The sequence below is a fragment of the Capricornis sumatraensis genome, chromosome 13 (genome assembly GCF_032405125.1).
Source record: "Capricornis sumatraensis isolate serow.1 chromosome 13, serow.2, whole genome shotgun sequence".
Taxonomy (NCBI): domain Eukaryota; kingdom Metazoa; phylum Chordata; class Mammalia; order Artiodactyla; family Bovidae; genus Capricornis; species Capricornis sumatraensis.
Genome location: NC_091081.1, coordinates 80,851,210 through 80,875,714, shown reverse-complemented (window position 1 = coordinate 80,875,714; position 24,505 = coordinate 80,851,210). Strand labels below are relative to the sequence as shown.

Below are 24,505 nucleotides of genomic sequence, written 5' to 3'. Positions count from 1 at the left end.
AAGTGAAAAGTGAAAGTGAAGTCACTCAGTCGTGTCCGACTCTTAGCGACCCCATGGACTGCAGCCTTCCAGGCTCCTCCGTCCATGAGATTTTCCAGGCAAGAGTATTGGAGTGGATTGCCATTGCCTTCTCCGTAGACAAGCACAAATCTAGACAAATCAAGTGTACACCTTCAGACCACAACTCTTGTCAGGAGCTGCACTGTAATTGTGGGCTCCTCTGTCATTCCCATGTCCCTCAGAGACTGTAAGGCAGTTAAGCAGATTCACCTGTATCCATCAATAGACACACAGTAAATGCTAAATCATCAATTTTCCTTGGATATGCTGGATGATTACTTTCTATCAGGTAACACTTGACTTAATAAAGCTGAAATCAAATCATATAAATGGGGAGAGGAAAATTTAATAAATGCTTAAATTATTAAAAATTCAGTATTTCAAAATGCACAATGCAATAAAAAATATACTACTACTGGCCCATACAGAAGACCATGAGGATAAATGGCCTTTCATTGAACATTTCCTCTGTATGAAATAACAAATAGCTGAATTATCTGAATAATAATAATAATAAAAAGAAACCCTCTCTGTGAATCTCCATTAAATTGGTTACTACTCAGGAATACATAAATCTTCTTAGGCAGGGCATCTATTTGTTGTTGGTTATTTTTGTGGCTCTAGGTCCAAAGGAAAAAAGGGAAAAATGAGTGCTGCTAATAGTGGGGAAAATTTATTGTGCGGTTTCAATGCTCTAAAGTAATCTTATTTCAGCAAGCCAGACAAAACACATAATGTCATAACCCAAATACACCATTACCTGGGATGGTGCTGCGAAGGAAAGGGAAAGCTTCTAGCTAACAGTTCAAGCTTTTCACCTTTCATATTAAATGTAAAAACATCCACCTCACCATGATGAATGACTACTTAACATCAGGAAGGGCTATTTTATTTATTTATTTGAAAAGCTTGATTTTCACCAATATTTTTCCTCTTCCATAAACTTTTAAGGAGAAGTGATCAGGAATGGCACTATTAAATTAGGCCCTAGAAATCAACAAACGCTAGATGCTCAGTGGGATGCAAGCCCAGTGTCTAGCTGTCTGTCCTTCCTGATCAAGAGACAACAGCTCCTGGGGCGGCCTTTCAAAGATGGAGAGGTTAGAAAGGTGGCGGAAGGCAGAGGAAATGAAAAAAGGTTAACAAGTGGGAGCCTAGCCTCGGACTCCATGAGGTTTTCCTAACACATCATAAAGCACTGCAGGACACACAGCTGGCTATGCAAAGTTCCAGATTAACTACAGGAGGGAATCCTGCCCAAAATGTAGGAGTCAGAAAAAGTTAACAGGTCAGGTGAAATACGTCAGGCGTTTTCTCATTTAAAGAGCAGTGTTCATCATCCCTAGATACTTAGGTGGATTTTAAGGAGGTGGTTCAGGACCTAAGGGGTCTAAGAATGTGGAACATGTGCACAGTTTTAGACATTCTTATTGCTTCCACAAACCGCCAGAACATTCTTAGTCCACTAATCAGATTAGATTCGCTAAGAATGCAATTATTGAGATCATGGAGTATTCTGAAAAAATTAAGTATCATGAAAAATTTAAAACAAATTGTTAAAAAATGCATGATTTCTCAACAGAGACAGTCTACAAATAGCACTTTAAAAACAACTATTTTCATGTATACAGTTAAAGGTGAGTTTCCCTAAATGCAAAAAAACCAAACCCTCTTTCAAATACTACCTTTTCCTACCCTTCAATCATTTCCTTTGAGATATGAATTTTAATGCTTATTTCCACCATCAGCAAACAGAGACTACGGACTTTGTCATGGGATCTTCCAATAACGTCCAAAGATAGAGAGAGCTTAGTGTATGTAAATACTTTGCAAGCAATCTCCAACAACACTTGAAATACGTCCACATATCACACAAATACAGAATGAATAAAATAATTTACATAAAATTAATGTCCCTAAGATTTAATAGATGGAGCAAGTAACCAAGAGAAGCAGTATTTCCCCTCTTTTCACCAAATGATCTGACTGCTCAGGTTGCTTCTACACTCTCAGTGGTGCAAACAAGAGGAGAAGAGGGGAGGGGAGAGCAGCCCTCGGAAGCAGGGAGCTGCCACGGTTACCTGTTGAGCTGTTCACCATATTGGGCGTCATGCTGTAGGGGGGCGCCTGGGTGTTCATTAGCCCAGAGCTGTTGTTCATGGGCTGGCTGTAGGGTGAGCTGGAAGCCATGAGTCCACTCTGATTCATGCCGGGAAAGCCGCCTTGCCTACATGAAGAGAAAGCACATGCATCCGTATACTGACCACGCACAGGAGCCGCAGTTTACCCGGCAGTCATTTCTCACCGTGGCGGTCATTATGTAAGGGGTAGGGCCGTTATTTTTCTTCTTCCCTTAAAATAATTTATTTCTTGAAGCAAAAGACTGAACTCTACTGCTAAGTAATTACTTAATGCACCATGTAAAAATTCCAAATAATATAAGTTCCACAAATAATCATGTCAGGTGTTGCAGGTTATAATTTATAGAGAGGAATATGAACAGGAAAGGGGGATCTTGAAATAAGAACAGGAATTACAAAAGCAAACAAAATTAATTTCTAACATTTAAAAAGATTTGACTCTTCATTAACATAACTGAATACCCTTGCGTCAAAAACCAAAAGTCAAGAAATAAAAAGCAGATGGGCAGTGTGAAAATGTTGTTTGTTTAAAAATTTTTTACTTTGACCTAAATTTTCTGATATAATAAATACTGGAGAAAGAAACTCCAAAACTCCCTTTAACATTGTGTAATTAGGTACTATTTCAATTTCCCTACATTAAAATTACACAGTAAACATCAGACTTCCACTTCTTTTTGTAGAACTTCAAGATTGCCAGGAAAATATCAACAACCTCAGATATGCAAATGATACCACTCTAATGCAGAAAGTGAAGAGGAACTAAAGAGCCTCTTGATGAGGGTGAAAGAGGAGAGGCAAAAGCTGGCTTAAAACTCAACATTCAAAAAACTAAGATCATGGCATCTGGTCCTATACTGGGTTTGAAAAAGTGGAAGCAGTGACAGATTTTATTTTCATGAACTTCAGAATCACTGCAGATGGTGACTGCAGCCCTGATATTAAAAGACCCTTGCTCCTTGCAAGGAAAGTTATGACTAACCTAGACAGAGTATTAAAAAGCATAGACATCACTTTGCCAACAAAGGTCTGTCTGTGTAGTCAAAGCTATAATTTTTCCAGTAGTCATGTACGGATGTGAGAGTTGGACCATAAAGAGGCTGAGCTGAAGAACTGATGCTATTGAATTGTGGTGCTGGAGAAGACCCTTGAGAGTCCCTTGGACTGCAGGAAGATCAAACCAGTCAATCCTAAAGGAAATCAGTCCTGAATATTTATTGGAAGGACTGAAGCTGAAGCTCTGTGCAGCTGAGGCAAAGAGCCAACTCACTGGAAAAGACCTTGATGCTGGGAAAGACTGAAGGCAGGAGGAGGGGGCAGCGACCAAGGATGAGACGATTGGATGGCATCAATCACTCAGTGGACATGGGTTGGAGCAAACCCATGGAGATAGTGAAGGACGGGAAAGCCTGGCGGTGCTTCAGAGTCCCTGGGGTTGCAAAGAGTTAAACATGACATGTTGTGACTGAACAACAAAGGAGTTTTTATACTGGAGGTAAGTGACCCAACAGGCTCCCAGTCAACCCTTCCTGTACTCCTGAGCAGACTCATTTTTATAGTGACTTAGTTTTGTGCCTATGCTCTGAGAAAGACAAACTTCTCTTAAATCCTGCTAAGAGGAAAAGGGTATTCTTTGAACCAAAGGAGACAACTGTCACACAATGTCATTCCTCTAACTGCTGGTAATGAGACAGGGAAAGATAGAGGGATAGTTTTGAACAGCATGGTGGTTTCATTTTCCCAGGAAAATTATGATACAGAAAGAAAGATAATGGTAATACTAAAAAATCTTGCAAAGACTCCACTGTTGGTAGTCAAGCTTTTCTTATGTCAATAGCGAACTTAAAAAAAAAAACTCATCAAAGTTTTGGCTACTAACATTTACTCTAAGGAGTAAAGCTGAGAGGAGGGCTAAAAATGCTGAAAGTGAAAAAGCTGGCTTAAAACTCAACATTCAAAAAAACGAAGATCATGGCATCTGGTCCCCTCACTTCATGGCAAAAGATGGGGAAACAATGGAAATAGTGACAGACTTTATTTTCTTGGGCTCCAAAATCACTGCAGATGGTGAATACAGCCATGAAATTAAAAGACACTTGCTCCTTGGAAGAAAAGCTATGACCAATCTAGACAGCATATTAAAGCAGAGACATTCCTTTGCCGACAAAGGCCCATACAGTCAAAGTTATGGTTTTTCCAGTAGTCATGCATGGATGTGAGAGTTGCACCATAAAGAAAGTTGAGTGCCAAAGAATTGATGCTTCTGAACTATGGTGTTGGAGAAGACTCTCGAAAGTCCCTTGGACTGCAAGGAGATCCAACCAGTTCATCCTAAAGGAAATCAGTCCTGAATATTCATTAGAAGGACTGATGCTGAAGCTCCAACACTTTGGCTACCTGATGCAAAGAACTGACTCATTGGAAAAGACCCTGATGCTGGGAAAGACTGAAGGCGGGAGGGGAAGGGGATGAGAGGATGAGATGGTTGGATGGCACCACCGACTCGATGGACACTGAGTTTGAGCAAGCTCTGGGAGTTGGTGATGGACAGGGAGGCCTGGTGTGCTGCAGTCTATTGCATCACAGAGTCAGACAGAAGGACTGAACTGAACTGAAAAATGCACAGACACCTGGCTTATCTGTTCCAAATTAATTATGATTACAACCCCCTCCACCTCCATTAAACTGCCATTTGGTGGTTCTTAATGCATAACAGTAAAAAAAAAAAATTTAACAGATTACTTAAGAAATTAACATAGGTCATTAAAAAATACTATTCTTTAAGTCCAATTATTTTCAGTGGATTCACCTTTCTGCTTGGTAGAAGTTCAAACTTCGCCTAGCTGAATATTCAAAGTATCAAGGGTTTGAGTGGTTTTTTTCTTTCTTTTAAATATTATACCAACCATTCAGAGAAATTCTACACAAACTAACACTTATGATGGCTTGGAAAGAATATTCTAGAGGGCTGAAGGGCTAATGTGAGTGTGGCTCTGGGAGGAAGGGGTGTTATTTCTGCCTTGAATTCTCAGCTCACCTAAGTCCCCCTGAAGGTGGTAGGGATTAGACTACACGTCATTAGAACACGTCTAAAACCGCCCGATGGTTTCCGATTCATCTCTAAGTTGTCAAATACTTATAAATACACTGCCCAGAAGCTATGAACATATCCCTATACAGTTAGGGTTTTAAACATCAACAATGTAGACTATTGGCATTAACTTTAGTATCTTAGGTTCTCTTCTCAGGTGTTTTCATTCAACATGACAAGTTAACATTTATGTAACTGTTTCACAAGAAAGCAAGTATTACCTGTTGGGATCATTCTCTCTTAGCTGATAAACCACATGAAGAGCATCCTTGACTATGAACAGGCTGTGTTTTCTGGAGACTAGTTCCAAGTCAGCGACTGCTTTCAAGTTTCAGCCAACTTTCACCTGACCTTCAAAATCCAGGTTTAGGGGTCACCTCCTCTACGAAGGCCCTCCTTATTCCCTGACCTGGAAGCTCTGCCTTCTCCAGACTCTGTGCCTTTTATAGCTTTATAGCTTCTGCACTTTCCTTTGTATATTAACATAATTTAGGTTCATGTCTTGGCTCTTCTAGTGTATGCCTCTTGAGAAGTACAAATAAGCACATCACAGCTACTAAGAAGTGTTTGTTAAATGAATGGACAGAAAACGTTTTTATCATTGTGAACGGGCATTTGGATAGATGACTACCTTTTCAAGCTTCCACCAAATTCAGTTTCACATTTGGTGAAACTAACATGTGTATGAAACTCACAGTTCCTTCGGCACACTTGTTTACAACTGAGGTGGAAAAAAAGAATCGGAGTATAAAATCCACCAGGCAGATGGTTAAATTAAGTAACCTCAAAAGCCCAATTCTAATCTATTATTTCTCCCCCAAGTCTGCATCTTCAATCACCATTAAGATGATGAAAGTGCACATTAACAGGTTTTAAAAATAACAAAAAGTTCAAGATTTAAAGGTCTGTGCAGTGGATGTCAGTTGCTGGTTACAACTGTCCTCGATGAAACTATGCCTATGGCTTTAAAAGTCAAGCTGAAAAGCCAGGGCTCTTGACTCTGTCATTAGTGACACCATCCACTGTTGCTGGGATCCAGGAAGAAAGCTCTCAGCCCAGTTCTTACATATGAACATGGAGGAACTGATAATGATGATAAATATTAGTGATTTATTAAGTACTGACAAATATACTCTGCATGATTTCTAGGTACTTTATACATGTAATTTTTTAAGTTCCTGGAGGAAAGAAGGGAGCATAATGGTCACATACAGAGCAAGAAAATAAGGATCAGAGAGATTAAACAACTTGCCTGAAGACACACAGCTAGTAAGTGGTAGAAGGAGACTCCCCCAAGCCTGCTCGCAGACCAGTATACTATACATCCTCCCTCAGGGGTCCCTAGCCAGCAGACACTCCATGGGACAAGGCAGCCTGGTGTGTACCTTCCTTGTGTCTACCACACTTCTCTTTTGTTGTATTGCTGCTGTTGTTATTCAGTCGCTCAGTAGTGTCCAACTCTTTGCGACCCCATGGACTTGTAGGATGCCAGGCTTCCTTGTCCTTCCTTCACTATCTCCTGGAGTTTGCTCAAACTCATGTGCATTGAGTTGGTGATGTCATTTAACCATCTCATCCTCTGCCGCCCTCTTTTGTTGTAGGAAGGGACAAACCAGAGCAGTGCTTTTCTCTGGGTTCCTGGAGGGCTCACTCGGTGAGGTGGACACAGTGAGAGGTGGTGGAAGTGGACAGATCAACCCCTGGACACTGATCTTGAGGAAGGCACTTATCCTGGGGGCTACAGGCCTCCTGGGTGGTATCCAAGCAGGAAGGAACTGAGAGGGAAACAAGCCCTCCCAGGAGAGCAGGGCACTCGTGCTTACGAGTACATACTTGGCCACCTGTCTAAGTGGGGGAGAGAGCCAGCCTGTCATTATTACAGGAGAAACCCTATTCATGACTGCTCTGGAAACCACTGCCAAGACTATTGGTAATTTTGAACAAGCAAAATGGGCATCATACTAAAAAAGAGCTTTCAATGGCCTCTGTTGAATTTTGGAAATGGAGACAATTTGTTTTTTGGAATGAAACCGAAGACGGTGGCCTCTCTGATTAGGCTGAGTGCTCCAACTACTGTGGAGCCACCAACAAGAACATTTCCAGGGCTCACGACAAAAAGCTAACGCGGCTGGGCCGCTGACCACTTCCAGGACCACAGGCAGTGCTCACAGACTTCTTTCTGACACTGCAACATCTGGAGTGCTCCGAACAGAATCAGGAGCGCAAAGCAGTCACAAGACAGTTCCTTTTTTTCAAAAGGAAACAAGAGCAACAAAAACAAAAACAGCCAAAAATACAAACTCACACAAGGGAAACATTTTCAACATAAAATGCTGCTCAAATGGAAGAGCAAAGGGCCCCAACCTTGATCTTTGGGTGTGTGAACTGCTGGCCTGCAGTTTCTAGCGGGTCTACGGGCTCAGATGGTTTTTATCATGAATGATGCTCTCCTGAAGCCATAGATTCGTTACCTACAATGGCTGTGGCAATGGTGGCCAAATAACGTCTGAGAAGCATGAGCTGATAAACACCTGAAAATGACTTTTTGTTGCTGTTATGCTGCTGAGGCGGCTATTGGTCTGCGTCCTGTGAAAATGACTGTTGGTGTCTCCACAAACCGTGAGGCACTTACTACATGGCCCTGTGCTGGTGGGGCCAGGGTACAGCCCGGCATGACCCCCCAGTCTGGAAGTGTCGAGATGTGATGTGCGGGGCTGTCATTTAGAAGCGTGGACTTGCAGAATGAACCAAAGGAACTTTAATCAGTCTTCAGCTGGGACTAGACCTAGGTGTCTAAGATCTGTCATTCCATGACAAGAAGGAGGTCATCAAAACGAGAATAATTCAGACACGGAGCCTGCCCGTTTGCACTTCCATCCAGCACTGTTCCTGCCCGCTCCTCAGTCTATACATACACCAGCAGGTTTTCACAGATCCTTTTATTCACGTGGGAGATTTCTCAGACATGACACATAAATCTGCCAATAATGGGCTGGCTCTGTGGGAAAAATCCCAGAAGCAAACACAGATTTTCAAAGTGACTATTTCCAATGGTTCACTGTGAAAACAGAAAGGAGAACACAGCTTCCCACTATAGTCTGAATTTAGCAGGTGAAATATAAGTATGAAATCAATAAAGAGTAACCACACATTTATAAATATCTTGTTTTAAAGTCAACTACAATAACATGTAAAGTAAAATAAAGTCTGTAGATGATTCTGCTGTTTTAAAAGAATATTTAGGTCATATTGTTTTCGCATTCATTACTATTCTTTTAACAGGGATAGACTGGAATGTGTAAAATGTTCATTTTGAGAATGAACTGATTTCTGATACAGCTCTTTGGAGAAGGGCAGGGCCAGACAGAGGGCTTCCTTTGTAGCTCAGTAGGTAAAGAATCTATCTGTAATGCAGGAGACCTGGGTTTGATTCCTGGGTCAGGAAGATTCCCCTGGCGAAGGAAATGGCAACCCACTCCAGTATTCTTGCTTGGAGAATCCCACGGACAAAGGAGTCTGGTGGGCTGTAGTACATGGGGTAGCAAGAGTCGCACACGACTTAGCAACTAACCCACCAGGGGCAGACAGAAGAAGTATGTTGAAACAGACACCATGTGAGTGATGTCACTATAAAGCCCCAGTGGCAAAGACACACGGAGGGAAGCTCCACTCTGAAGAGTTCCAGCACTGGAGACACCATTCCCAAGTCAAAAAGAGCATGCTTTACTGGAGAACGGCATGACCACCAAACACATGTATCTTTCTCTATATGAACTGTCACCATGGACTTAGTTTAAGTTATGAAGCCAGAAGCATAGTTTAAGTTATAAAGCCAGAAAAGATTGCTTACTGAAAAAATAAATGAGACTAACACTGAAATTTAGGGCACTTTCTCACTTAAAACCCAAAGCTATCAGAACCGGGAACATGAAACTCTGAAAAGCTCTATTTCAGCAGTTTATCCTTGGAGAGGATACACTCCCATTGCATACACAATATCACACAGGATGCCCTATTTCAACTGTTTTATAAACAAACATTTTGCATGTATGTCTCCAGATCACTGGTGAAACAGACTTGCAACCTAAGTTACACAGCAGCTCTTCCAAAGCAATACCAAGAGGGACACACTGAGTCAAGATTAGAGTAAGTCCTCTGCAGACGAACCTTCAAGTTGCAAACTTTCAAAGATGTGAACGTGTGTGTCATCAACATAAGGCATGAGTGAAAATGCAGCTTGGACTTACAAACTTACTTTGTTGGATTTATGAACCAACTGGACTTATGAACACCCTCTTGAAACTGAACTTGTTCATATGTAGTGGACTTACTGTATTCTAAATCTAATATCTGAAGAGTGAAAATCACTAGCTCTGCCCCCAAAACAACACAATCAGAAGGAAAGCAAAAGCTGTCTGAGCTGCAGCCCACTTTTGGTGTGGCTAATCCATGAACACACCTGTCATAACAAACACAACTACAGTTCCAGGGGTGAAATCATGTTATAATCTCAACAAGCCAGTTGCTCTGGCTAGAAATCAACCCTGTGAAGGTAAAGCAGCACTGACACTGAGACAAAGAACAAACATGAGAGCCAATGACTTAAAAAACTGTAGGCTCCTGGGAAGATACACAGCCACATGCTACTGTTAATAAAACTATCACACCCTTTTCACTCAGGAAGACATGCTATTAATACAATAACAAAATTAATCAGAAATGCCCTCTGCATAGTTGACAGTTACAGTCATGTGTTCATGATGGGTGTGGGAGGGGAAGGGAGGAAGAAGCACACCAGTGGGCCCGGACAAAGGCAAACAGAAGTGAGGCCACCAGAGCTGGGAGTGGCCAATAGCAAGCACACTGGGTGGATCATGGGGAAGTGTGAGCATTGGGGGTGCTTACACGGATGCAAACAGTTTCACTGAGAGGTGAAGGAGAAAGGCGGGGAAGGCAGGAGGAGTGCCTTAGGCATGGACAGGCCCACCTGAGGAGGCCAGGGGCGCGTTCCCTGAGGAAGGAATACGGGGCCCAAGCCTTAGGCATGGACAGGCCCACCTGAGGAGGCCAGGGCGCCTTCCCTGAGGAAGGGATATGGGGCCTGAGCCTTAGGCATGGACAGGCCCACCTGAGGAGGCCAGGGCGCATTCCCTGAAGAAGGGATATGGGGCCCGAGCCTTAGGCATGGACAGGCCCACCTGAGGAGGCCAGGGCGCATTCCCTGAAGAAGGGATATGGGGCCCGAGCCTTAGGCATGGACAGGCCCACCTGAGGAGGCCAGGGTGCCTTCCGTGAGGAAGGGATACGGGGCCCGAGCCACTCCTCAGGTGAGATCTGAGGGATGGAATGGGACTTAATCAGGTGACGGAGGAGAGGAGAGGAGAGAAGACAGATGAGAAGGAGGGAAGGGCCATGTCACGAGGCTTCAGTTCTTCTGCCTGTACCCTCAGAGGAGCTGACAGAGGTTAGGAGTTTTAAGTGGGAGAAATGGCAGAAAAGGATGTGTATTTCAGAGGCATGGTCCTCTGTGGGCACACCTGAGGCGGAAGGAGTAAACACAGGGCAACAGGTGTGAGGCTCTCATGAGAGTCCAGGTAAGAGAAGGCAGTGCGTGGAGCCGGGCTGAGTGGGGAGCAACAGGAGGCTGAGCGCTGCCTTAGAGGTAACCTAGAAGTACCTGGTGATGAGTCAGACGCTGGGGGTAAGAAACAGTGGCTGGGACGTCTCCTGGCTGCACGAGGGGCAGGTGCGGGGCAGCTGCTGTGAGGGAAGACGTCAGGGGACAGGAGCTGGGCCTTGGACACGTGGGGTCTGAGTGGCCGTGAGCTGCCCGAGGCAATGGCCAAGAGGCAGCTGGAGACGCAAGCCTGGAAAGCAGAGGGTGAGTCCCTTCATTCATTCATCCTTCTTCCCTAGGCAGGGACGCCCTTTACAAGGCTTGATCTGTTTTCTAAGGTCTTCTCCTTGTTGTGAACATGATTCTCTTTCTAAGGCAGCCTGTACCCTTAGAGAGAACTGAAATGGGTATGATGCCTGCAACAAACTGGTTAGAGCAAGTCATCAGTCATTTCCCAGATATGAATTAATAACCCCCCAAACTCTTTGGTAATTGACACATTTAAGTTCTTTTCTTTTAAGGGTGGGCAAAGAGGAATGTAATAACATTCGACATCTCTATGAAGAAGGCCCTTCCGGTAGAGGGGGTGACGACGGTTAGCCTGTTCTCTAGAACCGTCTTTCCTGAGTGCATGTTTGCAGATAACTCCTCTGAGCAGAATTTCTCCTATGCGGGTCTCTGTTGTGGGCTTGTGTAACACAGAGGTGCCCACAGGGCCTGCCTGTGCCTGAAGCGTTCCTCCTGCTTGTCTCTTGTCTCCTTCACCCCGCATCTCAGTGAAGTTGTTACGACCAAGCACGGAGGGATCCTGCATATGCCATCCTGAACTTCCTGAAAGCCCACATCAGAAAGTTTGTTTCCCTTTTTGTTAACTACTCTGTGTAGACTTCTCAGAGGGCTCCAATCTGTTATCAGTTCTGTTGCTGGCACTCACTCAAAAATGCCACCAGCCATGCAATTTGGAGATTTAGTACTTCCTTTTTGCCTCAGTGAAGGTAACTAGTTTCAGCTGTTCCTAAAGCCGCTGACTGATCTTCACCTTGTTTCGCAAAGCAGCCAGGAGAACAAATAGAGCTCCAGGCTTCTGAAGTGAGAGACTTCCTCGTCGGGGTGTGAAGAAAACGCAAAAACTCTCTGGCTACCTGAAGTTTGGTAATTGATAACTAGGAATGTTCTCTTCATCTCAAAGTTGATTTCGGTTTGTTCACCCCATTGTTCTGTTATTACGAAATGTTTACTGGCAATCATACAAAAATGACTAAGTCTCCCTTCTGAAGATGCTACATTCAGAGATTTTGACATCAATGCTTCTCTCAAGTGCAAGTGTGAGAGTTGGACTATAAAGAAAGCTGAGCGCTGAAGAATTAATGCTTTTGAACTGTGGTGTTGGAGAAGACTTGAAGAGTCCCTCAGACAGCAAGGAGATCCAACCAGCCCATTCTAAAGGAAATCAGTCCTGAATATTCACTGGAAGGACCAATGCTGAAGCTGAAACTCCAATACTTTTCCCACCTGATGCAAAGAACTGACTCATCTAAAAAGACCCTGATGCTGGGAAAGATCGAAGGTGGGAGAAGGGGACGACAGAGGATGAGATGGTTGGATGGCATCACTGACTCAATGGACATTAAGCTCTAGGAGTTGGTGATGGACAGGGTGGCCTGACATGCTGCAGTCCATGGGGTTGCAAAGAGCTGGACACGAGTAAGCGACTGAACTGAACTGAAGTGCAGGGTGTTAAGAAAGCCAGAGGGGGTAGCACCGGGCCCCAAACCTGTCTTTCCTGGAGCAAGAGGTAACCCCAGACCTTTGTGGATGCTGGCACCTGTGGCTTCCAACCAGCCTCTAATAAGCTATAACTGGTGCATAGTTCCCTTGTCTGGTAAAAATGGGATCTGTTGAACCTTGTGAAAGAAAAAATGAGTTGCCATTGATGTCCCCCATAGAAAGAAAAAAGTGTCCCGTTCTAACTGCATGATATTCAAGATCTTTGTTTTAAGAAAGTTTATCTTGAGATCCTAATACCATTCGAGATGTCCAATGACTTATAAAGGGGACTATTCTTTGTCAGTGACAGGAGTTCCCAGCCTCATACCAAGACACTCCCTGCATGTGTACAAGCCATAAGAGAGAGAAAGCTGACACAGGAATGGGTCTCCTTGGAGGTACAGGCACCTCATACACAGGGAGCAAACCAGCATGACAGGTACTGAGGAGCCAGTTAGTAGCTGTAAACAAGCTGACCCGTGTACCGTTTTGGGAGGGAACAACCAAGAGGGCACAAATCTCATGCATATTCAGACTTTTTAGACCCTAACAGACCATTCTTAAGACTTCTTAGACCCTAATGGACCATTCTTAGACTTCTTACACCCCAGTGAACCATTCTTAGACTTCTTAGACTCTAGTGGACCAGTCTGTTGGCTGAAAAACAAACAGAATTTGAGTCCTGAGATCTGCATTTCATATGCTTTACCACAGCAACACTAAAACCCTCTAATGAGGAATGCACTTGTCCAGGGCTGCAGTGTCAGGAAAAATATCAATACTACAAAGCTACTTAATTTGGTGAAACACTATTCAAAATTAGGGTAAACATGTGGCAGGAAAGGCCTGGCAGCTGAGCAAAGCTATAGTTCTTTATGTCTATACCAGTTGATCAAAGAAGCAGGAAAGGCAGGATCCAGCAAGTTCTTCTCGGTAGGTTTTTAACAGTCAAAACTATTCCAGTAAGAGTTAACAAGGGACAAAATCTTATGTGTGCTCAGTCACGTCTGACTCTTTGTGACTCCATGAACGGTAGTCTGCCAGGCTCCTCTTGCCCATGAAATTTTTCAGGCAAGACTACTGGAGTGGGCTGCCATTCATATTCCAGGAGATCTTCCCAATCCAGGGATTGAACCTGCGTCTCTTACATCTCCTGCAATGGGAGGCAGATTCTTTACCAATGGCACCACCTTACGGTTGGGTATTTTAATCTATACGATGGAAATGGAGCTAAAAATAAGAATGAAGGTCAAGATCAGGACAGCTGCAGGGAGTTGCTCCCACAGCCTCGCTGCTACCAGCTGAGAGGTGCTCTGAGCTGTCACAGAATCCAGCCTCCTTTCCACCTATGATCGTCACACGGTCACCCGCGACACCTTCCCTGCCCCAGACTGGATCACGTCTTCTTCACCACTTATAAACTCTTCCTGTTGCCTTCAGTCCAAAACTCTGTTGAGGTTATGAGATTTCAGGCTGGCAACCACTTGACACTTCCGGGTTTCAGCCTGAGAGCCCTGCAGGTTGGGGCTGAGGCCAGCAGTACTACCTGACACATTTGTGATCACTCAACAGCTGCACTTGAACAGCTCTGAATAGCTGGGACTGACTGGACTCTGTTGCTGATTTTTTCATGGGTGGACCGCAATGCTGATTCCAGATATGCTAATCTGTTTGTCCAGTGTAAGTATGTGGCATGTGGAGGCAGATGTCATGAAGCCCATGAGGTCAGACACGAAGACAAACGGCCTGGACGAGTGAAGAGGGGCATGCGTTCCACCGATGGGAGAGCCATCTGGTTAGTAAGAGCCCAATCCAATACACATGCCACTGTGAGCTCGCTTAGGCAGCAAGGATGGCACTCTGTAAGAGGTTCAGACTGGGACACGGACAGGAGACCTTCTGAGAAAGCAGGTCTAGGTATGGAGGGGAGCTTGGAATACCAGAGAATCAGGAAGCTACTGTTATCTGAGAGGATACTCAGAGGTAGAAAATGAGACAAAAGATCGCCTAAGCCTGAGTTAAGGTATCAGTTCTGTTTAAACATCAGTCTCTCCTAATTCTACCCAGTGTCCCCAGCTCTGGTCCAGTTGTCTTCAGCCAGTGCCTACCAGGTACAAAGCACAGGTCATCTGAGCTCAGGCTTGTCCTGTCTCTTCCCTCCGTTTTTCATTAGGGCTCTTCAGCTGCAGGAATTTCTAACGCAGGCCCCAGAACTGTGCTGGTCCCCACACCAGGATCCCCCAGTTTACAACAATAAACACAGGCTCACGAGCCTCCCTGGTGTGAGACTGGGGTGAGAGTGTGTGTTTTTATTTAAAAATCTCTCTAGATAATATCCAGTCATTTAAGGAACTTCACAGACTCTAATCTATTAAAAGGTTTGCTGTACATTTCATACTTTGATTCCTTGGATCTCATTAAACTTTAAAAAACAATTTCTCCTGGTCTTTTAAAAACTGTGTTTTACTAATTTTTTTTTTTAATTTGAAGACTAATAAATGCAGTTTATGGATGCCATAGTTATTCTGAAACTGAAAGATTTGTTTGAAATCATAATCTTAAAATACCAACATAGTAATATTCATTCAAATTTTGAATTTTGAAAGAAAAAAGGAGCTAAAAATGAAAGCATAATGTTTAGGTGTTAAAGCAAAGGCTTATATTTAATTGCAAAAATTAAAACTCTATTTAAGTCTTTGAAATCTTTTTGCTTTGTCTTTCAATAACATGGCTTTTCAGATCATAGCTATTATTTTAAAACCTAATTGGCCAAAATCCAAAGGGCTAAATTCTTAGTGAACACAGATCACTCCGAGCTCTTCAAGCCCCACGTAGCTGAGGCCTGACATACATACATTTCTTCCCCTTCTCTTTGACACATTAATGCACTATCTCCATCACTATGTTTCCACACCAGTGGCTCCTTGCCCATCAGCAGAGCTGCGTCACTGGCTTCAAGGAAATAACAGAGAAAAAGTGCCTTGCTGGCAAACAGCAACAGGGAAAATGAATTACAAATACACCTCACTAAAGAACAGCTGCTGGAAGGTGTGTGCATGTGTGTGTGTGTGCACATGCACAGAGGACAGACATAAGCGCCTACGGAGGCCCACGAGGACACACCAACCTGCCTGGGTGTGTGTGTGCCGTTTCCAAGCAGAGAAACCACTGCTGAGACTCTCACAGAATAGTCACCCGTCTCAGCACCAATAGTTAGGTTGCTACTGATCCAGCTACCAAGACTTCATGAAATTTATTCACCTTGTTAAAGAGTGGCAAAGACTGAAAAACAGTATTAATTAAAATCTCTAATCTCCTACTGTACTAAAAACAAAAACATTTAAATTTCAGTTGTCTGATCTTTCAGTATGACTTAAGAAAGAATTAAAATGTAGGTCTCCAGACTGAGAGTTGTGATATTCAGAATAACAATTCCTTCTAGACAGGAGAAACGAGACTTTTCACACTGACTCATTTTTGCTTCCTTTAAAAAAACAAAAAAAAAAAACAAAAAAACAACAACAACAAAACTAAGCAGTCTGAGAGTTTTCCTCCATCTGATATTCAGTTAGTCCACTGGGGAGTTTCTCAGGGACAGAAAAGGATGACAGATATGGCTTGTAAGAGCATCATGAAAATGTATGCACTCGTAAAAATGCCAACTTCTGTTTCTATTCTTGCACAGCTCAGAATTCTTACTTCAACAGCTACACTCCAGTCTCAAGAATAAATGCAAAATGTTAAAGTGTAATTGGCAGGCAATCAAAGGGTGAAAAGGATAGAAATTCAAGCCCAACTGTGTGCCACCAAGTAAACTGTCACTCCATCTCATGAGGTGTGTGGCTCCAGAAATAAACTCCTTGTGATGCGCAGGGAGTCTGCGTGGGGAGCAGCAGAGCACTGCCTTCCTTCCAGGCGCAACAGAGCCTCTGATGAAGACAAGTAGTCCACACCTCAACACATAAAGTTGGGTCTCCAGTAAGACACTGATGAATATCTGTTTTCTAATAGTAGATCTGCCTTTGAAACAGAGAACTAAAATTAGGAGAGTTTTTTTTTTTTTTTTTTAAAAAGAAAATCTAAAGAGACAGCACTAAGTAGCAGGAAGAGCAGCAGGCCCAGGAGATTGGCCCTGGGGTCTGCTCTGCCCCTCCCGCAACTACATAACCATGGCAGTAATGTGTGGGTCTTGGTCTCCTTCATCATGAAATTGAGGGGTACAGACTGGATGACATCTAAAGTCCTTCCAGCTCTAAAATTCTGTTACTGTGCAAGTGGAACTCTATACCCTCTTGGAATCGATTCTGATGACAATATTACTACTCTAAAGTTCTCTGCCAGGACTTTGACACAAACCATCTCAAGCCACTAGAGACTTGATTAAGGTTGAGCTACAGGAGGTGCTCTGGCTGGCTGACTTCAAGGAATAAAAATCTACCATGGCCTAAAGATCTAGGGCTTGCCAGGCCTTCTGTAAATTCACTGAAGTCATGCATATTCCTTGGATCTTATTTCTAAGGAAAAACAAAAAAATCTGGATAATGCTGAAATATCCAAATCCACAGATCAGCTGTATTGAGCAAAAATGTCAGTTGTTGGACAATACTAGGTGGGTGGCACCTAGAATGAACGAATGAAAGTAAAACACACTAAATGACTGAGCAAAATTGATTTCACATGTGTGTCTATGTGTGTTAAGCACAGAGGTCAATCATTCAACAAATATGAAGGACTATGTTACAGCTTGGGATTCATGGAAATGCTTCTTTAGAAGCAGTAAGTCAACATCTTTCTTAAACTGTTGGCCAACTTTGGCTCGCCTGCGCTTTGACAATGTCTCAGAATTCTTCCAAAGTGATGCTACACACTGCCGTCAGAATTGGACTGAATATGAACGTCATCTGCCAGCTCTGACTAGGCTTTTAGTATGACAACTCGTATTTCCCACTCTCTGCTTCTCATGGCTTCAAAAGAGCAGAACATTATCTAGAAATGTTTTAAAAATGAATACAGCAAGGCATCTTCTGAGTAAAAAGTATATCAAGTGTGTATGGGGGGGGTAGCCTGGACAGATATTACATACAAACTGTTCATTTCAATTTACTGGCTAGTATTATGCAGCTAATCTAGTAACTGAATGGTAAGATTCATAACATTCTATTGTAAATTGTCTGAAAATCAAAATGAGGGAGTCCTTCACTCAAAAGGTGACAAATATTGATTCATGTTTCTGAACTTATTCAGTATCACTCTTAAAAAAGGAAATAATAAAACTAGTTAAATCTATTTTGTTTTTTTCTCTAAACTATCTTATATCCAACTAGTTGAGAAACTCTGAAGCATAATTGCCATAATCCTTCATTTTTGCAGTTAGCTTTCTGTCTCTAAATGTACACACACACACACACACACACACACACACACACACACTCTTTCTCTCACGCTCACTCCCTCCCTTCATCACTATCTGTCTTTCTCAGATTCCCTCATAGGCTCTAGGCCCGTTGGGATTCTGACTTGAGAAAGAAGACATTATAATAAATTCTGAATACTGTATTTTTGAAAGGTTTGAGCTATTTCTTCCCTAAAATCTGCCATTTAGTGAACTGCTTTTTCAAGTTGCCAACCTAACTTTAACCTCACAGAGCTATCCATGAGGAAAGAAAACAAAAGCAAAAACACAATTTGCTGCGAGGAGGTGTTAGGAAAAGCAAAAACAATGCTGAAAATCAAATTTCTTAACTGCCAGCACTGAAACATGTACTACACATGCTTTCTCACAATCAAGCTTCTGCTTAAAAATAGGGGAGGGCACAACAGGATATATATTGCAAAGGAAGGAAGACTTAAAATAGAAATAAAACTTTCTTTTTCAGAAAGAACAGTGTAAACACAAACAGCAAAATTTAGAGCTAACAGGAATGGGGCTGTAAGGATGAGCCTTTGCCAAGTGGGTTTCATACAATTTACGGACTCACGCCAACATCTTTCTTTTCCTTATTTTTAATTAAGGAGGAGGTGCTGAATTCTGAGGAAGCTATCTGGATGCTGCTGGCTGAAATGCAGATCTGATCTTCTCGTGCTGGTTGGCGAACATTGATTTTCTGCCCCAGTGGAAGAGATTTTACTCTGATGCATGCCATTTAAATTCATTTTACACAGCTGCTTAATGTGGTTTGGCAAGGCCCAGCCAAACTAGCTTTGTGGGTCTAAATAGGACTCCTGAGTTGGTAAAGGACAGAGCCTATGGATTAGCAGCTGATGATAAATGCTTTTCTCCCCTCTTATCTTCCTACCAACTCAGGAAGTGACCTTGAACATAGCACAAGAAAGGAAAAAAGACGAAAGGCAATTTCTCCAAAATAAGTATGTTTACCTCATTCCATACTTATTTCAATTTTAGGATTATGTTTACAGAACTCTTTATCTGTTGGGACAATTAGGACCGTGTTTACAGGATCTAGAACTTTCAATGGGAAAATTATCATTTGCACTTGTTGCCTAATACATTAAAAAGCTGTGTCATACATTCATAATAAGTAGTGAAAACACAATTATGTAAGTTCAGTCTTTAAACAAAGTTAGTTGATTGTTCCCTGTTTTTTATTTTACAAAAATGTATCTTTCTACTGAAAGCAGCTCCTGAACACAATTCAATCTACAGGAGATAATTTCATCATTACTATATGTTAAATAAGATCACTAACAATATTTTTGCTTAAACACGCAATAATAATATACTTTAAGATTATTTACTAACCTAAAGACAGTGACAGCCTGATATTACAGTTTTGTAGCAGGAAAGAAGAGAGATACTTTTTGTTGCTGTATGTAATTCCTGTGTTGAAACTGATAATAATATGGCAACACTGTGTTTGGGGAAAAAAATCCTGTGTTGGATTATTTGGTTGTATTTTCCCGGTGACTTCGATATTCTAATCCTCCTTTGGGAGAAGGAAAGAATAGAAATCTTTGATACAGATGTTTGCTCAGTGATGTCACTAGACCCTCCCAAGTCCTATTAATAACCTCAGCCCTGTCTCCTGCATGGGGCTCTCGTCAATGAGCCTGCTGCTCTCTGAATTCAGGGCGGGTGTGGAAGCAGGTCGCTGTTGTGGCAGGAATGACAGTAACACGGTCATGATAACAGTGCTGCACAACACAAGTCCTAGACAACACGACAACAACGGTGGGGGACATGACGCCGGAGCAGGTGACTTCATTACTTTTACATGGATAAAAGTTTTTGTTTCCCTCTCAGGCACGAAGGAAAGAAGCCATGCCGAAGTCATGCAGAGACAGAATTGGGGGGGTGGCGGGGGTGGGGGGTGGGGTGGCGACATGCAGGTCTCTACCAAACTACCACAGTACTGCTGGGGAGGATGAGAAAACGAAACAGAACAAAACAAACAAAAACCCAAAACAAACAAAAATAAACAAAAGACAACCCCCTCTGAGATGGACCTTCTCTTAGATCTTTCACGCTCCTGCTTTGGGTGTTCCTTTTGCAGCCAGATGGCATGTTCATTAACAGTTTAAACAAATGCCCAGGTCCCGCAGCAAGTCAGGGTGTGTGGCTACCTACCCGTACTGGTCAGGCTGGTGCATCATGGGAGCCTGAGAGTTGCCATAGTTGGGGTGCTGGGAAGAAAACATGGGGCGTCCGCCAGCCCCAGACTGGCTGGGATAAGCAGGCGACCTAATGTATGGTGGCCTAAAGTAGAACAGAAGAACAGCTTCTTTGGATTTGTTCTGTAGACAAGTATGAATCCCCCTGTCCATTACATTATCTCCACACCAGGGTGTGGTGGCTCATAGAGGGTGGCCTGATACTCCGTATTAGAGCTCTGATGGGCAGAACGTGAAGGCAAGACTTCGGAATGGTCTACTGATTAGAAAAAGAAACTGAAAATGCTTGGATGTAAACTTATGTATTAATTTATATAAAATTATATATAAACTGATTCAGAAAGGGAACACAGCAAAGCTTTTTCATCAAACAACTGTCTTAATCTCTACAGTTATAGTCTTCCCAGCTCACTACTCAAGGTTTCATGTCAAATGCAATCAAATATTTTCTCCTTAAAAAGGAAATAACTTGTGTATTTTTTGAGTTGTGACAATGGACAACTCATTTAAACCTAAATTAGAACTTCAACTGGACGGGCCCAACCAGTCCTCACAGACAGGTATATTAAAACATTCTCTCTGCAGCCATAGGTTCAGTTCAGAGGTATAGTGCCAGGGTTCAGAAGATTCTAAGTCACTGTAACATGGATAAGAGTGAGAAAGGTAGGGTGAGGGGTAAGAGAGAGAATTTGACTTTCATTTTGATTCCTCAAAGGAAATTTATTATTTTGTAGAGCAAATAGTGAGACTGGAAGGGTCCCTAACATTCTCAAATAGCAGCTTCAGAGGAAAAGTAACAAAAGGATACATTTATACACACACACACACACACACACACACACAAGCTCTTATTCCACCTTGACAAAATCAGAATCTTCTATTTTTCCTCCTGAAGATACCATATTGTTCAGTCGCTCAGTCATGTCTGACTCTGCGACCCCATGGAATGCATATCTTTCAGTGTCCTTTGTTTTAAACATCTTAACATATGTTAAACAAAATTCAAACATTTTTTTCATTTGAGTCTTTTAAAACATAGTCACTTTGCCTCATGAACTTTTAATTCAATTATTTTAAAACAGGTCGAGTATGTACTTCAAGACTTTTTTCAGGATTAAAAACAAGTAAATAATTGAGGCTAAAGCCTTGCTCTATCAACTTAAATGTTCAGAAATACAATCGTTGTTTTGCTAACTGCCTTTTGGTTTGGATAGAGAGGGACATGTGCCCAGAAAAATAAAAGTACAACATAAGAACATGAAGCAATAAATCTCACACGTATACATTTAGACCAACACACACAATACACATATGTGCACATACAAAGTTCCTATTTCATAAGGATTTCTACAGTGAGGTTAAAAACAAAAAAAGGAGGTGTTCTTTTTGAATGTTTAGATTTGGGCCAGTTTCTAGGCTTTATAGTCTCCTGCCTAGGCCTCGCTGTATTAAATAGAGCCACAGAGGCGCCCTGCACCACTGGCTTTGGGTGGCTAGGTGCGGTGACTCTTCTCAGCCATTTCAAATAACCTCCTATAAGTGACTGATTCCTTCCTCCATGTCTCGTAGAACACAGTCTATCATTTACTGCTCTGGCCTCTCTGATAGAGAACATGTAACTTAAAAGGGGAGGCCAAGCACAGTGGCCCTCTGCTGCTCTCCACCCCCACTGACGGGGTGACTGATTCTGGCTCCGCGCGTGTGCACATGTCCACGCAGACCGCCCACCCGACGGCATACCTGCTTTGCGCCGAGTTCGCAGCGGCCTGCATCACTGCGGCAGCTGCCTCCTGTGCCTTACGGTTCACGGTTGGCATTGGTGGCCCCATTCCTGGCCCCCCTTGCTGAGACATGCCAGGAGAACTGGGGGTCATGCTGCTCATGTTTCCAGGAAATGGTCTGTTCTGCATGCCTGTGGATGGCACTCGTCCCAGGGGCATGGTGCCACATGGCTGGCTTGGCCCTTGTCCATGCATCTGGCTGTTGGCATTGACGCCCATGCTGGGCCCTGGGCCGCTGTAGCTTGCACTGGGTACCCCACTGTATGTTGGGGGTCTGGAGTAGTTACCTAAACAAAAATCAAACACAAATTAGAGAGCCTTGTTCTTAATATCTGAACTTGTGAAAACATTCACTGGAAGTACTTTTGGTCCAACAATGTGATCAACACAAAATATTAGTCATTATCCTCATTAACCCTTCCCCATTGGTGCTGACGAGGTTGGCTGTCTCAAAACACATGATCTCTGTACATTCCAAAGGCAAAGAGCCACACAGGACACTGAAACATGGAGAGAAACCCAGGCTGACCTCTGAAACCATCTCTGCATGGATACAGATGGAGTGCTGAGTGGTGCTTCAGCTCATTCAACACCTCAGTTCTTACCAAAATTCAAGCAAAATAATTATTTTAGCCCCCAGTCCCTAGATGTACTCCAATCTGAGACTGCACCAGTACATTACTGCTGCTGCTGCTGCTGCTAAGTCGCTTCAGTCGTGCCTGACTCTGTGCGACCCCACAGATGGCAGCCCACCAGGCTCCCCCATCCCTGGGATTCTCCAGGCGAGAACACTGGAGTGGGTTGCCATTTCCTTCTCCAATGCAGGAAAGTGAAAAGTGAAAGTGAAGTCGCTCAGTCGTGTCCGACTCTTCGCAACCCCATGGGCTGCAGCCCACCAGGTTCCTCCGCCCATGGGATTTTCCAGGCAAGAGTACTGGAGTGGGGTGCCATCGCCTTCTCCACTACATGACAATAAAGTGTTCCGAAGGTACAAGGAAACATGCACATGTGGTCAAAATTACCCTTCAAGACCCCACAGGAGGGGCCATGCAGAAACCTGCAATGAGTCCAACCCAGTCAGCTTTTCTCTGGTGTCTAGAGACATTTTTGTTTTTCTTGGCTTGAGCACCAAATAAAGTGGCTGGGTTGTACCTGGCACCATGTCTTTTAAGTAAATTTTAAGCACAAGCATGGCACTCAGCAAAGCAGGATGGTGGCACTACAGGAAGCAGGCAGGGTCTGAGACTGAGATGACCATCTGCAATCTCACACCCCCATCCCTGCTCACATGGGGTACACGCTCCTGGAGTAGATGGCCTGGACTAGTTCAGTAGTTTTGTTTTCTCTCTCCTTCCACACCTTTTATTTTGGTTGAGGGTACATAAATTACAGTCAAGTAAATTGAAGGCATGTATAATGCCACTTTGATAACAATAACTGCTGAACCACACGCACTATGTGTGAGATATCAGGTTAAGTGTTTTGCATCTATGATTTCATTCATTCCTCCAATAGTTATATGAAATATAGACACGACCATGACTGCATTGACAAAAGAAGAAAATCAAGAGCTAGTAGGTTACAATTCAAGCTCAAGCCAAATGATTATGGAACCAATATAATTAACCAATAAAATATGATGCCTCCTAATAAGTGACTGTGGAAATGAAATATATGTAAAAGGAGACGTGTTTGGAGAGTATGGATTAGTGTTTCTCCATCTGTCCTTATCACTTCCTGGAAGAATCTCATCTATATAACGTAACTGTTCTAGGCACAAGGGATGTAAGGTTAAATACAATGCAATTCCTATACTCAAGAAGTTCACAGCGTAAGAGTGTGAGAGTGTGTGTGTGTGTGTGTGCGTGTACAAGGTGAAGTAGCAGGAGAAAGACAAGAAAAAATACAAAAGCAAAAACAGAAAAGATAATGCACTGTAGAAAGTGTAAGAGAAAGAAGAGTAAGTCCTTGTAGGGGAGGGATACAGGGGGTCATCTGTGGAGCGGGGCGGCACTGAGTGAAGGTCTTTGAAAAACCATGTTGGGTCTTGACCCAGGAATCCTTGTGGGGCAGGCTCTGGGATCTGGGAGAACTGGGGCTGAGTGAAAACTCTGTGAATATACCAACCATGTGACCTAGGTAAGTTGTTTTAATTTTTCTTGGTTTCATTCTTTCCTTTAAAAAAGAGGATCCTCTTTATTTTGGTCTACTTGAAGAGTTGCTGTTAGGATTAAATGATGTAATATGTGTGCTGCTGCTAAGTCACTTCAGTCGTGTCCAACTCTGTGCGACCCCATAGACGGCAGCCCACCAGGCTCCCCCATCCCTGAGATTCTCCAGGCAAGAACACTGGAGTGGGTTGCCATTAAAGTGTCTCAAATACGGGTGCAGAAATGGTCGGGGGTTACTGGTGGGATGA

At 43.1% G+C, this 24,505-nt stretch overlaps 1 protein-coding gene across 1 annotated transcript in view; it reads right to left on the bottom strand.

Annotated features, from left to right (window-relative positions):
- Positions 1 to 24,505, bottom strand: part of ARID1B (AT-rich interaction domain 1B) — a 419,926-nt gene that overhangs the window by 39,836 nt on the left and 355,585 nt on the right. Inside the window, exons 8-9 of the mRNA XM_068984869.1 lie at positions 22,046 to 22,373; positions 2,142 to 2,287 (exon numbers count right to left, since the gene is read on the bottom strand). Coding sequence (XP_068840970.1) covers positions 2,142 to 2,287; positions 22,046 to 22,373 — 474 coding nt within the window. The remainder of the gene's footprint in view (positions 1 to 2,141; positions 2,288 to 22,045; positions 22,374 to 24,505) is intronic.